Source organism: Anguilla rostrata, chromosome 5 (genome assembly GCF_018555375.3).
Source record: "Anguilla rostrata isolate EN2019 chromosome 5, ASM1855537v3, whole genome shotgun sequence".
Taxonomy (NCBI): domain Eukaryota; kingdom Metazoa; phylum Chordata; class Actinopteri; order Anguilliformes; family Anguillidae; genus Anguilla; species Anguilla rostrata.
In genome coordinates, this window is record NC_057937.1 from 59190419 (window position 1) to 59205123 (window position 14705).

The 14705-nt window shown below is 52.3% G+C and overlaps 1 protein-coding gene across 1 annotated transcript in view; it reads right to left on the reverse strand.

Annotated features, from left to right (window-relative positions):
• Positions 1 to 14705, reverse strand: part of mbtps1 (membrane-bound transcription factor peptidase, site 1) — a 40060-nt gene that overhangs the window by 2644 nt on the left and 22711 nt on the right. Inside the window, exons 10-20 of the mRNA XM_064337432.1 lie at positions 13078 to 13229; positions 10167 to 10328; positions 8436 to 8580; positions 7687 to 7875; positions 4858 to 5030; positions 3791 to 3906; positions 2698 to 2854; positions 1811 to 1935; positions 951 to 1028; positions 595 to 735; positions 110 to 241 (exon numbers count right to left, since the gene is read on the reverse strand). Of these exons, the coding sequence (XP_064193502.1) occupies positions 110 to 241; positions 595 to 735; positions 951 to 1028; positions 1811 to 1935; positions 2698 to 2854; positions 3791 to 3906; positions 4858 to 5030; positions 7687 to 7875; positions 8436 to 8580; positions 10167 to 10328; positions 13078 to 13229 (1570 nt within the window). The remainder of the gene's footprint in view (positions 1 to 109; positions 242 to 594; positions 736 to 950; positions 1029 to 1810; positions 1936 to 2697; positions 2855 to 3790; positions 3907 to 4857; positions 5031 to 7686; positions 7876 to 8435; positions 8581 to 10166; positions 10329 to 13077; positions 13230 to 14705) is intronic.

The following is a 14705-nucleotide window of genomic DNA, read 5'->3' on the forward strand; positions in this document are numbered from 1 at the left end:
TGTAAAGACGTGTACATCCTAATACTGGCTTAAGCCTCTGAACTGGCCCATAACGCCCAAACTCTGCTGCTCAGTGTTGGCGGTGCGGGGTCGATGAGGGGTCCCGTACCCTCCAGTCTCTCTGGCAGGGGGCGCTCGGTGCCCGTGGGGGGGGGCATCCTGCTCTTGGAGTGGCTGAGGCTCGGGGGGGTCATGCTGTACGCGGTGAACTGCAGCAGCGCGTCCAGCAGCCAGAAACAGTCTGCGGGAAGAGGAAACGCACCACAATCAGAACAGTCTGCAGGAAGAGGAAACGCATCACAATCAGAACAGTCTGTGGGAAGAGGAAACGCATCACAATCAGAACAGTCTGCAGGAAACGCATCACAATCAGAACAGTCTGCAGGAAGAGGAAACGCATCACAATCAGAACAGTCTGCAGGAAGAGGAAACGCATCACAATCAGAGCTACACAGAGTAACTGGGGTGTGTGTGTGAGAGAGAGAGAGAGAGAGAGAGAGATAGTGTGTGTGTGTGAGAGAGAGAGAGAGAGAGAGAGAGAGAGAGAGAGAGTAGTGTGTGTGCGTGTATGTAATATACACCATATACCCTCACCTTTCTGCCTGTGACTGTCGTCTATGCAGTTGGAGTCTCCGTAGAGAGCTATCCGGCCTCCCCCTTCAGACGGCGTTTGGTACAGTCCCAAGATGGGAACATTCTCCACCACTGCAGTCTCCTGCTTCAACACTTCCAGACCTGGGAGAGGCCAAGTGGAAAGGGGGGGGAGAAGCAGTAGGCATGAGAAAAGAGAACAGGGAAACCCAGATTTAAGAAAGAGGGATGAAAGGAAAGAAGGAGACAGGAGGAAGGAAGAACATTAGGCAGAAGGCACGCATCGCCACGGTAACAGTGCCCAGGTGCGAGGGCTCCAGGTGGACTGAACGCAGAATGAAGGCGTAGCGGTGCGTCACCTTGATCCTTCAGCGTCTCGGCGATGACGATGCCGTCGTCGGGGAAACGGGCGATGCTGCAGCCAGAGGCGTAGTACACTGGGGGAGGGACACGGGTTCGAAGGTCAGCACCCTTATTCCGCACACCGGCCTCAATGCAGTTTTAAACCGCAGGCAACTCCCCCCGGCATGCCCACGCAGAAACAATCACACCGACGAAAGATCTGCCATATAATCACGGGTGAGTCGGACTCTCAGCAGGCAGAATACAATGGAAGAACCCAGCGCTGACCAAACTCTCAGATGGACAAGAGCTTCAGTTGGGAGATAACGACCAGAACGCTTGATGCAGAGAGGAGCTCATCTCCAGACAGAGGTACAGGCAGTAAGCTAGATGTTTCCAAGACATTTAGCTATTGCTCTAATTGTCGTTACACATGCGTGTGATTGAGTGGAGCTTCCCTGTGGTTCAGGTAAGGGAGCTCACCGTCAATCCAATCACTGTCGGTGAAGGAAAGGCAGTGAAGCGGAATGAGATCATGGAGGCCGAGAGCGTGGAGGCAGGCGCGGGGGTGGAGCTTCCGTCGGGGGGTGGGGCAAGCCGGGTGGCGCATGGGCATTAGCGGGGTGGGGAAAGAGCAGGGGAGGGCGCGGGGGAGGCGAGATCGTGGGGGGAGAGTGGGTGGGGGCGAGGGGGTGGAGGGGCGGGGTGGGTGGGGGCAGGGCGGGGGGTGGAGTGGGGGCAGGGTGGGGTGAGAGGCAGACGGGGGTGAGTGGGGGCAGGGCGTGGGGTGAGAGTGGGGGTGGAGGGGGCGTGGGGGGTGAGAGTGGGGGCAGGAGCGGGGGGGTGAGAGCGGGGGGGTGGGAGCGGGGGGGCTCACTGTCGTGGTCGGCCATGGTGAAGTCCCCCTCGTACAGTCCGTCGCTGAAGGCCATGCCCCACACGGAGATGAGGTCGTTCAGAGCCGGCACGTTGGCGCCCCCTGTGTCCGGCATCCACCACTGCCTGCAGACACACGGTCACACACAGACCCGGGGTCAAACACAGGCCTGCAACACTGCAGCTCTTCAGATGCGAGCACTACTTAACTCATACCGCCAGAACACCTTCGCATTTCAATACAATGTGTTACGCTAGCTAAATACAACACGCAGTCAACTGAAAATACTTTGTTCTGACGGCTGTTGAAAACAGAAGCACCATGTTCAGCTTCTTTTTGTTACGGGAATAGTTTCTTTCACGGTTTCTGACAAGCAGCCCGCAGGAACTGCGAAAGAAGAGGGCCGAGCGTTTTTCCGCGATGATCTGACGCAGGCGTGGTTTCGCGTGATCCGGGTCCGGTCAGAGAGGACCTCCGGCCCAGAATGCACTCCTCTCGAAAGGAGAAACAGGAGCGAGCGTTGTCGCGGTCGCGGGCGAGGAGCGCCGCGCTGTAATCCGCTCGTTAGCGGATAGCGATTAAAGCAGCGGCCAATTACTGCAGTGCAAGAGGAGGAGGAGGACTACGCAGGGAAATAAGGGAGCGTGTGATCGGGACAGCAGGCCATTCAGCCCTCTGAGACACGCAACGCAACACCAGCGGACCTGAACGCCACAGGATGCGGTGTTCCACACGCTGACGCACCTCTCTGTGAGCGGGGGGGAGGGGGTGACCCTGTCTATGCCCCCCCCCCCCCCCACCCCCCGGAACCCGTGAAGGCACCGAGGTTCAGAAGGTGCGTTTGGGAAATGGAGGAGCTTTTAGGGGGGCAGAGGGGCGGGGCTCACCTGGTGTTCTCGTCGTAGAACTTGACCTTCCTCATGACGGACGTGTTGTACCAGTCACTGAAGACGATGAGGGACAGGCCGTTGTCGATGTCGCGCCGGAGCTTGCTGATCTCCTCGGGGAAGTACTCCTCCTCGCTGTCCACCATCAGCAGAGTGCCTGCGTGCGGGCGCAAACCGCCCAACGGGCAGGACGTTAAAGACCGCACACACGCATTCGCACAAATGCATACACACACACGCACACACACGCACACGCACACGCACGCGCACGCACACGCACACGCAGCACCACACACACGCACACGCACCCACGCACACGCACACACACGCGCACACACACGCAACACACCGGCACACCAGCAAGCACCACACGCGCACCACGCTGCAAGCAACACACGCACACACGCGCACACACACGCGCACACACGCGCACACACACACACACACACGGTGCTCACAACCACTTCGGGGGTTCTTGACAATCACAACGGAAATCGAATTTATTCGGTTAAATGTGTTTAACTCTGTTCGAATGACCGGACCCTCAGAACCAGAGATGAAAGCACTTCACATCTGACCACAGTCCAGAGAGCTACTTATTATTCAAGAGCAGCTGCCAAACACATTCTCCACTGGCCTACATCCCAAACACATCCTGCACTGGCTTACATTCATTACACTGGCTTACTTCCAGGGTAACCACAAAATGTCCAACGCCGATCTAGAGTCAGGTTTCGGCAGTGTGGTATAACGGGTAAAGAACTGGTCTCGTAACCTCAAGGTCATAGGTTCGATTCCCAAGTAGGATGCTGCCATTGTACCCTTGAGCAAGGTGCTTAACCTGCATTGCTTCAGTATATATATCCAGCTGTGCAAATGGATGCAATGTAAAATGCTGTGTAAAGAAAAGTTGTGTAAGCCTCTCTGGATAAGAGCGTCTGCTAAATGCCTGTAATGTGATATAAAGGTTTCCCCAGGCCATGTCTTAACTTACATGATGAAATAAAAAGGCCAAACTGATCCTAGATCAGTGTTCCTAGCACGTAAGGCAAGCGTCCGTATCGAAATTAAAAAGCTGGCAGAACCCGCTTACCGTATTGACTGGCGTCGAAACAGGTAATGGGCGCGCCCAGCACCTCCACAAAGTATCCCATGCTCCTCAGGTGCTGGTACATGTCCCTGAAGTTGGTGTGGATGTGATCTCCATTCCTTTGAAAACAACCAAACACTCATTTCAAAAAATCAGTTCATTTATTATTTATTGGAGAAAAGGAGTAAAAAAAAAAAAAAAAAAAAACATCTCGAATCGCTGAAGGCTAACTTGGGGATGCCGATGAAACATCGCCCTCTGCTGGTGAAGCAGCAGACATGCAACCCTCACACACCGCATACTTGAAAGAGGGTATTAAAAATTAATTCGGTGTTTTATGTGGCTATTTAGCTCTTTATTGTTTCGAATATTTCACGTCGTACGGCTTTTCATCTTCATTCCTTTATAGCGTCTTGCTTTATTTTTGTCGTTGTTTTTCATAGGTACCGTTTCTGCATGGAGTATTCCGGTTAGACACCGTCAATTTAACACAAAGAATGTTAGCATCTCCACCCGATAGCGCAAGCGCCCCATTCATCCAAAGTGCACAAAGGACAGACAGTGTGACGGCCGTGGGTGGGCTGGCGGCGGCGTAGCGTAACGGGTAAGGAGCTGGTCTTGCAGCCTAAAGGTCGCAGGTTCGAGTCCCTGCCAGGACGCTGCTGTCGTGCCCTTGAGCAAAGGTACTTAACCTGCATTGATTCTGTATATATCCAGCTGTATAAACATGTGCGGTTTAAAGTTATGTAAAAAGTTGTGTAAGTCGCTCTGGATAGGCCTGTGATGCGATGTCATGCGATGTCATGTGATGTGATGCGATGCGATGTCATGTGATGTGATGTGATGCGATGCGATGCGATGTGATGTGATGCGATGTCATGCGATGCGATGTGATGTCATGTGATGTCATGTGATGTCATGTGATGTCATGTGATGTCATGCGATGTCATGCGATGTCATGTGATGTCATGTGATGTCATGTGATGTGATGTGATGTCATGCGATGTGATGTGATGTCATGCGATGTCATGTGATGGCATGTGATGTGATGCGATGCTGAAGAGACTCACCAGTCCAGCGGGTCGTTCTTCATGCGCAGGTTGTCCCGGGGGAAGTAGCCCGGCGGGTAGCGCAGGTTGTGGTACTGGTCCCACAGCACCCTCTTGCTGCGCGGAGGAGTCGGCACGATCTTCACCTTCACCGGCAGCTTCACCGTGGAGGTGAGCTCCCCCCCCACCTTAGACTGTGGGAGAGAGAGAGAGAGAGGGACGAGAGAGCGAGAGAGAGAGCGGGAGGGAGGGAGAGAGAGGGTGGATGGAGAGAAAGAGTGAGAGAGGGAGAGTGAGAGAGGGGGGAGGGAGGTAGAGAGAGGGGGAGGGAGGGAGAGAGAGAGAGGGTGGATGGAGAGAAAGAGTGAGAGAGGGGGTAGGGGGAGGGGGAAAGAGAGGGAGGGGGAGAGAGAGAGAGAGAGAGGGTGAGAGAGGGGGTAGGGGGAGGGACGAGAGAGCGAGAGAGAGAGAGAGGATCAGAGCAGGTCGACCACTCAGCGGCCCAAGGACGTCCAACGGGCCTCAAACTCCAGTCTAAAACAATCACACATCACTTGGCTTACAGCTATACAGGGCATCCCCATTCACCATAGATCTCTACAAAAAAATACAAATCACGCTGGAATCATAAGCTTCTAAATAAGATGAGAAACTTCATTCTCACTCAGAGAAGGTGTTGTTCTACAGTGGTCTCTCTGGGGTCCTCAGTCTATGACCGTTTCAGTCTATGTCCGGAGAACTAATGTCTCATCCCCACTCATCTACACTTCCTTTAGAAATGCAGAGTTTAGGAAAGACTGACAAATCTAAGAAAAACACATTCTGAAGGAGATTAAAGGCCTGTGTGTAAAAAAAAGGACAGCCTTTGAAACAGTGTCCTCCCATCACCAGCAATCAGCCAAAATGGCGGGTGGGGTGGAGGGAGGGGGGGGCTGAAAGTAGAGAACAGTGGAAGAGAAAGAAAAGAGCTTGATAAGACACACAGCCTCTGCCAAGGAAATGGAATGGTAAATGGACTGCATTTATATAGCGCTTTTATCCAAAGCGCTTTACAACTGATGCCTCTCATTCGCCAGAGCAGTTAGGGGTCAGGCGTCTTGCTCAGGGACACTTCGACACGCCCAGGGTGGGGATCAAACCGGCAACCCCTCCGACTGCCAGACAACCGCTCTTACCTCCTGAGCTATGTCGCCCCAGAGCCAAAATGGCGGGTGGGGTGGAGACAGAGGGGTGAAAGCAGAGGAGAGTGGAAGATAAAGAAAAGAGCATGATAAGGCACAAAGCCTCTGCCAAGGAGAGAACAGAGCCAAAATGGCAGGTGGGGTGAATGCAGAGAACAATGGAAGAGAGAGAGAAAGGGCAGAGCTTGATAAGGCACAGAGGAGACTCGGCCAAGAAGAGAACAGAGCCAAAATGGTGGGTGGGGGTGAAAGCAGAGAAGAGTGGAAGAGAGAGAGAAAGGGCAGAGCTTGATAAGGCACAGAGGAGACTCGGCCAAGAAGAGAACAGAGCCGGGCATTCTGTCCCCGAGAACCTTCAGACGAGAAATCAAAGACGGCCACCACGATTTTCATCCTGAACTGAAGGAGCTTCCAGTCTGACCTGCAGTCAGGGGCCTGGCGTCGCAGCAAATATAAGGAATGTAAGGACATCCCCCGGTTAGGAATCCCCCCGTAGGGTGGGTGCCTTCAGGCTCAGACACACTCCTGGGTCTAAACTGGCAACCCTGCTATGACTGCACGCGGCCTCGTGTTCACACACAAGCAAACCTAATGGAAGTCACAGCCTCTCAAAGACCCTGAGCGATCTAAATCACTCATAAGAGTGATATCATACATAAAGAAACAAACAAACGCAATGATATCACAGCTACCTTATTCAGTTTAGATTAGGTCTTTAATCAGCGACAAAGTTCTCATACTGCCCTCTGCAGGAGGATTGTGGTACTGGTCTTTTGGAGTACCTCATGTCGCTTATGTGAGCAATGTGGAGAATTACACTTTAGCCAATCATTGGTGTCGCCGTTCAGAGGGCCGTCCAATCAGAAGTGAATGCGAAGCAATTATCATTCAATCAGCACAGAATGGAAACAACGTCAAGCTTCCTGCTCTATTGTCCAAAACTGCCATTCGATACATCAAATGAAACATCATCATTATTTTCTCATTTACACACTCTGAGAGCATCCTGAGCTTGCATCTTAATGAACACTTTAAATGCAAAAATGATGATTTAAAATAAAAGATTAAAAAATCAGTTTACAGATCGTTATAAGCTTTCACTGATGAGAAACCGCTGAAAGTGAAGAGGTAAAAAATGAGGAAGCGCTGCAGAGTGAATCAGAGCCCCGAATGGCATCGCTAGCGTTAGCCTCCCGCCTGAGAGCGGCCCCCATGCATACACAACGCTGCTGCAGCGCCTGGTGAACATGAGCTCTACTGAATGAGAGCAGAGCAGCTTAATGTTCATGTCCGCTAACCCAGAGAGAGTGTGTGTGTGTGTGTGTGTGTGTGTGTGTGTGAGAGAGAGTGTGTGTGTATGTGTGTGTGTGAGAAAAAGAGAGTGTGTGTGTGTATGTGTGTGTGAGAGAAAGAGTGTGTGTGTGTGTGTGTGTGAGAGAGAGAGTGTGTGTGTGTATGTGTGTGAGAGAGAGAGAGAGTGTGCATGTGTGTGTGTGTGTGTGTGTGTGGTGCGAGAGAGAGAGAGTGTGTGTGTGTGTGTGTGTGTGTGTGAGAGAGAGAGAGTGTGTGTGTGTGTGCGTGTGTGTGTGTGTGTGTGTGTTCCCCACCCCTGGGAGACGTGTTCCTGAGCAGACTCAAAGCCCCGCCCCCTCCAGCCCACGGAACTCACGTCGTTCTCGGCCGGCGACGCCACGGTGACCATCACGTGACCCTGCGCCACGCCCTCCCACGACGCCGCTTTCTTGGCCACGGAGATGGACACGGCCAGGTAGCCCGCCCAGGGCCAGAGGACGGGCGAATAGGACATCGCCACGTCGATGTGGTCGCCGTTCTGGGGCAGGTACGGTTGCCAGATGGGCTGTGGACGGGACGGGATGGGACAGGGGCGTGAGATTTCGGCAAGGGGGCAATAAGGTAACGAACAGCACATCTTCCCTTTACAGAGGGGGGGGGGGACCTGGACCCCCTACACAACCTGAAACACTCATACTAACAGCAAAGATGTGTACAGCATCCATGATCATCAGGAAGGGAGTAACACACTGCGATGATCGCTGCTCACTCCTACTGTCACGTCAACACGGACAGCTTTCTGTACTCCAGCACACAGAACGCTACAGCAGTGGTAACCATCCCTGTTCCTGGAGATCTACCGTCCAGCAGGTTCTCACTACAACCTTGATTTGGCACACCCGACTCTACCAATTAGCAGGACAAGATGTTGAACGAGGTCTGGCTTCGTTAGGGCTGGAGCGAGAACCTCCAGGACGGCAGACCTCCAGGAACAGGGCTGGTTACCACAGCTCTATAGCAACACGGTTCCAAGTTCCACTGTTGCTAGGAGACGGAGTCACAGCCCTGGGCCAGACTTGCGGGAGCACCAATCGCAGCGCAGCTCTCACACGCCCTCCCCCTCACCTTGTCCAGGATCCGGCCGGTCACGCCCATGCCGTTGAGGATGGTGACGTTGACGATGGTGGGCATGCCCCCGTAGTAGATGGGCTGGGAGCAGTAGGGCCACATGTACGGGCACTCCGTCAGGTCGATGTAGCTGGGGCTCAGGCTGCAGGTACGAGGGGAGACACTGAGGTGAGCCCACACCCGTCGAAACAGGGAAACAACCTCTACTGGTGAGCTCAGACAACTACAGGCGAAGTACAGGTGACATGAATGTGAGTGTGCTTTTTTAAATTTTTTTATTTATTTATTTTTTTCATGCAACTACTCTCCCCTTTACTTTTTTTTTGGGACAGCTTATTTTAAGCATCCAGCTGTCATTTTCTGTGTTCAGCCAGCAGAGCTGTACAGCTTCTGTTGCAGTGAACTGCTCACAGCTGAGGCAGCTTACGAAAGGGAAATGTTTTTTCAACACGATGCAGAAACGCAGTCGACCGAACCCCCTTCTCCCCCAGCGGGCACTGCCCGGGCCACAGCTGCCTCTGGCTAGGCCCCGATCTGGCAGGCGAACTGACGCAACGAACCGGACGCAAACCGGGCTTGCGTTCAAAACAGAAACGAGAGAAAACTGCCAAACTGGAGAAGATCTGGAAGGAAAATGGGTCCCACAAGCTGCAGCTGCAACGGAGGGATTCCTACAAGCTGAAAATATTCCAGAACATTCCGGAAGACATTCCGCATCCACTCAGGCAGAGGGAATCCTACAGGCCGAAAATATTCCAGAACATTTCAGAACACGTTCGACTTCCAGGGGCCACCACCTGACGCCAGACTTACGCGCGGACGCGGCGCTAACCGCTAACCTAAGCGCTAACAGGAACAGGTACTGTACCTGGCCTGTACAGTGGCAGCGTGGCGCTAACCGCTAACCTAACTGTGGCTAATGGGAGCAGGTACTGTACCTGGCCTGTACAGTGGCAGCGCGGCGCTAACCTAACTGTGGCTAATGGGAGCGGGTAGTGTACCTGGCCAGTATAGTGGCAGCGCGGCGCTAACCGCTAATGGGAGCGGGTACTGTACCTGGCCTGTACAGTGGCAGCGCGGCGCTAACCGCTAACCTAAGCGCTAACGGGAGCGGGTACTGTACCTGGCCTGTACAGTGGCAGCGCGGCGCTAACCGCTAACCTAACTGTGGCTAACGGGAGCGGGTACTGTACCTGGCCTGTACAGTGGCAGCGCGGCGCTAACCGCTAACCTAACTGTGGCTAATGGGAGCGGGTACTGTACCTGGCCTGTACAGCGGCAGCGCGGCGCTAACCGCTAACCTAAGCGCTAACAGGAGCAGGTAGTGTACCTGGCCTGTACAGTGGCAGCGCGGCGCTAACCGCTAACCTAACTGTGGCTAACAGGAGCGGGTACTGTACCTGGCCTGTACAGTGGCAGCGTGGCGCTAACCGCTAACCTAACTGTGGCTAACAGGAGCGGGTACTGTACCTGGCCTGTACAGTGGCAGCGTGGCGCTAACCTAACTGTGGCTAATGGGAGCGGGTAGTGTACCTGGCCTGTAGAGTGGCAGCGCGGCGCTAACCGCTAACCTAACTGTGGCTAATGGGAGCAGGTAGTGTACCTGGCCTGTAGAGTGGCAGCGCGGCGCTAACCGCTAACCTAACTGTGGCTAATGGGAGCGGGTAGTGTACCTGGCCTGTACAGTGGCAGCGTGGCGCTAAGCGCTAGCGGGAGCGGGTACTGTACCTGGCCTGGGGCCGGTAGCTGTTGAGGATCTGGTAGGCGCGCAGCAGGTCCAGCTTGCCGTGGCCCTGCTCGAACATGTTGACCCCGGGGAGGCGGCGGGCCGAAGCGATGAGCGCCTGCTTCATGCTGGCGGGATTTACCAGCTCCCGGTTCAGCACCGTGCTGTGGGGGGAGAGAGGCGGAGTTAAACACAAACCACACTGCCGGCTGGACTAGCACCTGCGAAACCACGGCTAAGGGGAGAGAGACACTAGAACAATAGAGTGAGGAAGAAGAAAAAAAAACGCCAACCAGGCTGAGAGAGAAGCTGATAAGAGGATCTGATGAAGAGCAGAGAGAGGGAGAAAGAGATGAAGCATGCACACACACACACACACACGCTCACACTCACACACACACACACACACACACACACACACACACACACACACACACACACACACACACACATCTATATCAGCAAACTGGTCAGAGTGCTGGAGCAGTGTGCAGCACCAGGTCTCACTCTACACAAGTAAATTAAGTGCCTCCTGTACACCAGAGGACCCGGTTCTGTGGTCTTCCACAGAGCAGGCACTGCAGCAGAACCTGGTCCTGTTTGAGCAGTACTGCCGTACCAGGGCCCTGACAGTAAATCCGGACCAAAGGCCAAAGTGGTTTTCCAGAAAAATCAACACTCAGATCTTCGGGGAACCAAGGCTTACCCATCAGACAATCAGGAAGTTTTATCAATAGCTGTCAAAGGAAAAAGCACACTCAGCATGCTATGCTACTAGAACAAGCCCTGCCCCACAAAAACTTTCTGTAGAAGTTACCGGAAAGTGAACTCCAGCCAATCCTGCTTCAGGTTATACTATTCCATAATTCTCTCTCATAATTATCATTGATTTTGTTTTTTTAAAAAGGATGGAGGGGGGTGTGGTTCCTTTCATCTTTCTGTATTACTCTGGCAACACAGCATATATTCTGCTGAGCTGACCGTCTGTTTAAATCAGAGTCCCTGTGAACAGGGGTACGAGGGAGACAGAGACAAATGGAGAGAGAGAGACAAAGAGGGAGAGAGACAGAGAGAGAGAGGGAGAGAGACAGAGCAGAGAAAGAGACAGACAGAGAAATGGAAAGAGACAGAGAAAGAGAGGGAGAGAGAGCAGAGAAAGAGAGAGAGAGGGAAGGAGAGAGAGAGGGAGAGAAAGAGACAGACAGAAAGGGAAAGAGACAGAGAAAGAGGGAGAGAGAGCAGAGAAAGAGAGAGAGGGAATGACAGAGAAACAGAGAAAGAGACAGACAGAGAAAGGGAAAAAGACAGAGAGAGAGAGAAAGAAAAAAAGAGAGATAGATTGTGAAAGACAGTCTTCAGGACAGTTCCCACTGCAGGACATAAATACAGCCCCATTCACAGCGTCTGTGGCCCTGTCAGCCCCGTGACTGAGAGAGAAGGGCGCCGACGTCTCGTTCGTTACCGCCAAACCCCGCGGTGAACGGCCGAGCCGGTCCAGCCGCTAGCGGTCGCTAGCGAGAGGGAGCCTGCGCGGGAGACGCTGAAGCAGCACAGAAAAGCAGCCGTATATCTGCCTGTTCCAGGAAACCGCGGCCAGCCCGTCACCTACAGCTCTGAGAGCCCCGCGCGACTCCGCGTCCCGGCCCAAACCGACCTGACTGGCACCGCCAGTACCGCCGTGTCCCGTGGACTCCCTGTTACCGCGACTACGGCACGGGAAAAACGCTCGCAAACCGAAACCCTGAGCTTCTCAGAGGAGCATTGTGGGTAAAGCAGGCAATGGCCGAGCCGGAAGCCACGGGCCAAAGTCCTCCCTCCAGCACACCTTTATCTTCGGAAGAACAGAGCTGTGGGCTACCTTTCATGAAGGGGAAGCCACAGCGGAAACTGAAATGGAAGTTTTTTTTTTTTTGGTTCGAGACAAGCAAGGTCTGACCAACAGGAGGCGCCGTTCACAGAGGAAGCTCAGCGAGGGAGAAGGGAAGCCCTCACAGAGTTAACGGCAAGCCAGGAGAGAGCAGCCGCTCTCTTCAAACCGATTACCGACTGGCCCCCAGCGACGGTCCCCACAGCGTGTTGACCTGGGGGATTTAGCGCACCCCCCCGTGAAGTGTCTGTCTCCTGGGCAACAGCAGATAACAGCATACAGATGGTGCCTGGCATGGGAGGGAGAGCTGCAGGGGGTGTATCAGCCAGGGGAAAGGGGTTTCGCCATTTTAAAAAAAACCATTAACTTCACAGGCAAATAATCCCATGTTCTGGAGTGTGCATTATGATCTTTCTAACACATAATTGGACAGGAGGCAACTCCTGAACTGTGCCATAATACAGCTACCAAAGAACTACTGGCAGGGCGTGATGTGATGAGATAAACCAAGAGCAAAAAGCATTTTAAAACCCGTAAATAACTTCAGCAACACCTTGAAAAATGGTGGCTTGCCACTCGTGCTTCCAGTGGTTTGCTGAGAAGTCCTGCTTGAGGAATGTCCATCGTAACAGCCAATCATAATGCAGAACGTCCATCGTAACAGTCATTCATCATAATGCAGAGCGTCCATCGTAACAGCCAATCATAATGCACAACGTTCATCCTAACAGCCAATCATAATGCAGAACGTCCATCGTAACAGTCATTCATCATAATGCAGAACGTCCATCGTAACAGCCAATCATAATGCAGAACCTTCACCCTAACAGTCATTCATCACAATGCAGAACATTCATCGTAACAGCCAATCATCACAATGCAGAACGTCCATCGTAACAGCCAATCATAATGCAGAACGTTCATCCTAAAAGCCAATCATAATGCAGAACTTCCATCGTAACAGCCAATCATCATGGTGCAGCCCAAACAGCTCCCGGTCAGAGAGCTCCTGAGCGCGTGCAGGTGTCTGCGGAGGGGAGGCTCACCTGGCCAGCAAGGTGACCGCCCCGGCAACCACCGGCGAGGCCACGCTGGTGCCCGACAACGAGCGGCAGCCCTCCTTCATCCCGGAGCCGCGGACGCCCGAGCCGTACGTCACGATGTCCGGCTTCACCCGCCCATATCCCCCCGGCAACTCCTGCGCGACACAGGAAACAGGAAGTCAGACACAGGAAGTGAGGGAGAAATACTGAGACACAGGAAGTGAGGGGGGAAAAGTGAGACACAGGAAGTGATAGGGAAAAAGTGAGATACAGGAAGTGAGGGTGGGGGAAACGTGGGACATAGGAAGTGATGGGGGAAAAGTGACATACAGGAAGTGAGGGGGAAAGTGAGACACAGGAAGTCAGAGGGAAGCAAGAAACAGAAGTGAGAGAAGGGTGGAACAAAGGAAGTAGGGAAAACAGGAAGGATGACACAGAAGAAAGATGTAGTCAGAGACAGGAAGTTTGCAGGGGGGAGTGGAAATGAGAGACAGGAAAATATGAAGTACAAGCAAGGAACAGGAAGAAAGGGAACATGGGAGCATCACAGCCAACACTGAAACGGTCACCTAATGCAATTAAACCACATGAATAAGTCATCAATGTACCTGACTCTCAGTGAGGATGCCGGCCCAGCAAATGCACATTAGATTGAAATGGACCCGCACTCTACACAGTCAGTGCAAACAGCCATTTTAAATGAGGAATGAGCACTTAAGCGTGTGTGGGCCACTGTATGTAGTGTAAGCAAAGCAAAGTTAATTAAAGCCGCAAGCGGCGTTGGAAGGGGTCCAAGCATTGGCAGCATCGCGCCCCCTATGGAGCGATTTTAAAATGGCTTTGTCCTCATGATCATATGCCTTCACCCAACATATCTACTGAATGTCATGATGATCGTATGAAATATTGATGACTTATGGCCAATTTTGAGCTAAGAGACGCTGTCGGATGACTTAGTTACGTCGCCATGGATGTGTCCTGGCCGCTTCCCGTCAAGGCCTTTACTATGTCGTAACACTTAGATGGCATGTCATAACACTTAGATGGTCCGGTGTGCATGCACAGCTGCAGTGTTTCTGCGCCGCAACTAAAAAAGGCGTCACACTAGTGTTGTCACGATACCGAAATTTTGACTTTGACACTGGTACCAGGTTTAGTATTACGATACTCAATACTGAAATGATACTTGAAACTTAAACGGTGCTAATTCGATACTCGGTACCTAACGATACTGAAATTACCTTAATAGATCAGAAACGTAATGTCCACAAGAGTTGACCTCATTTTCTAATTCATGGTTTATTAACAACCTGGTTCATTAACAACCTGTAAGTTGAAGTCTCTGCAACATATTAATATGCATAGGCCTATAGTGTTACAACACTGAACAATAGAAAAATATGTTAAATATATTTCAAAAATTAAACAGTTGTAAAGTAAATACTCTTTAAAACAGGTCTTTCATCTTTAAATAGATTTAAAAACAGCATATTTTAATAACAATAAAGCATCTATCTATTATAAAATATTTCCAAATTGGAACACCTATTGCTACTGAAGTGAACTGAGTCAAAGCTCGCGCTGTATCAGGAAAGTGAATGCACAAGCGCAGGTCACCTCACTTGGCAACC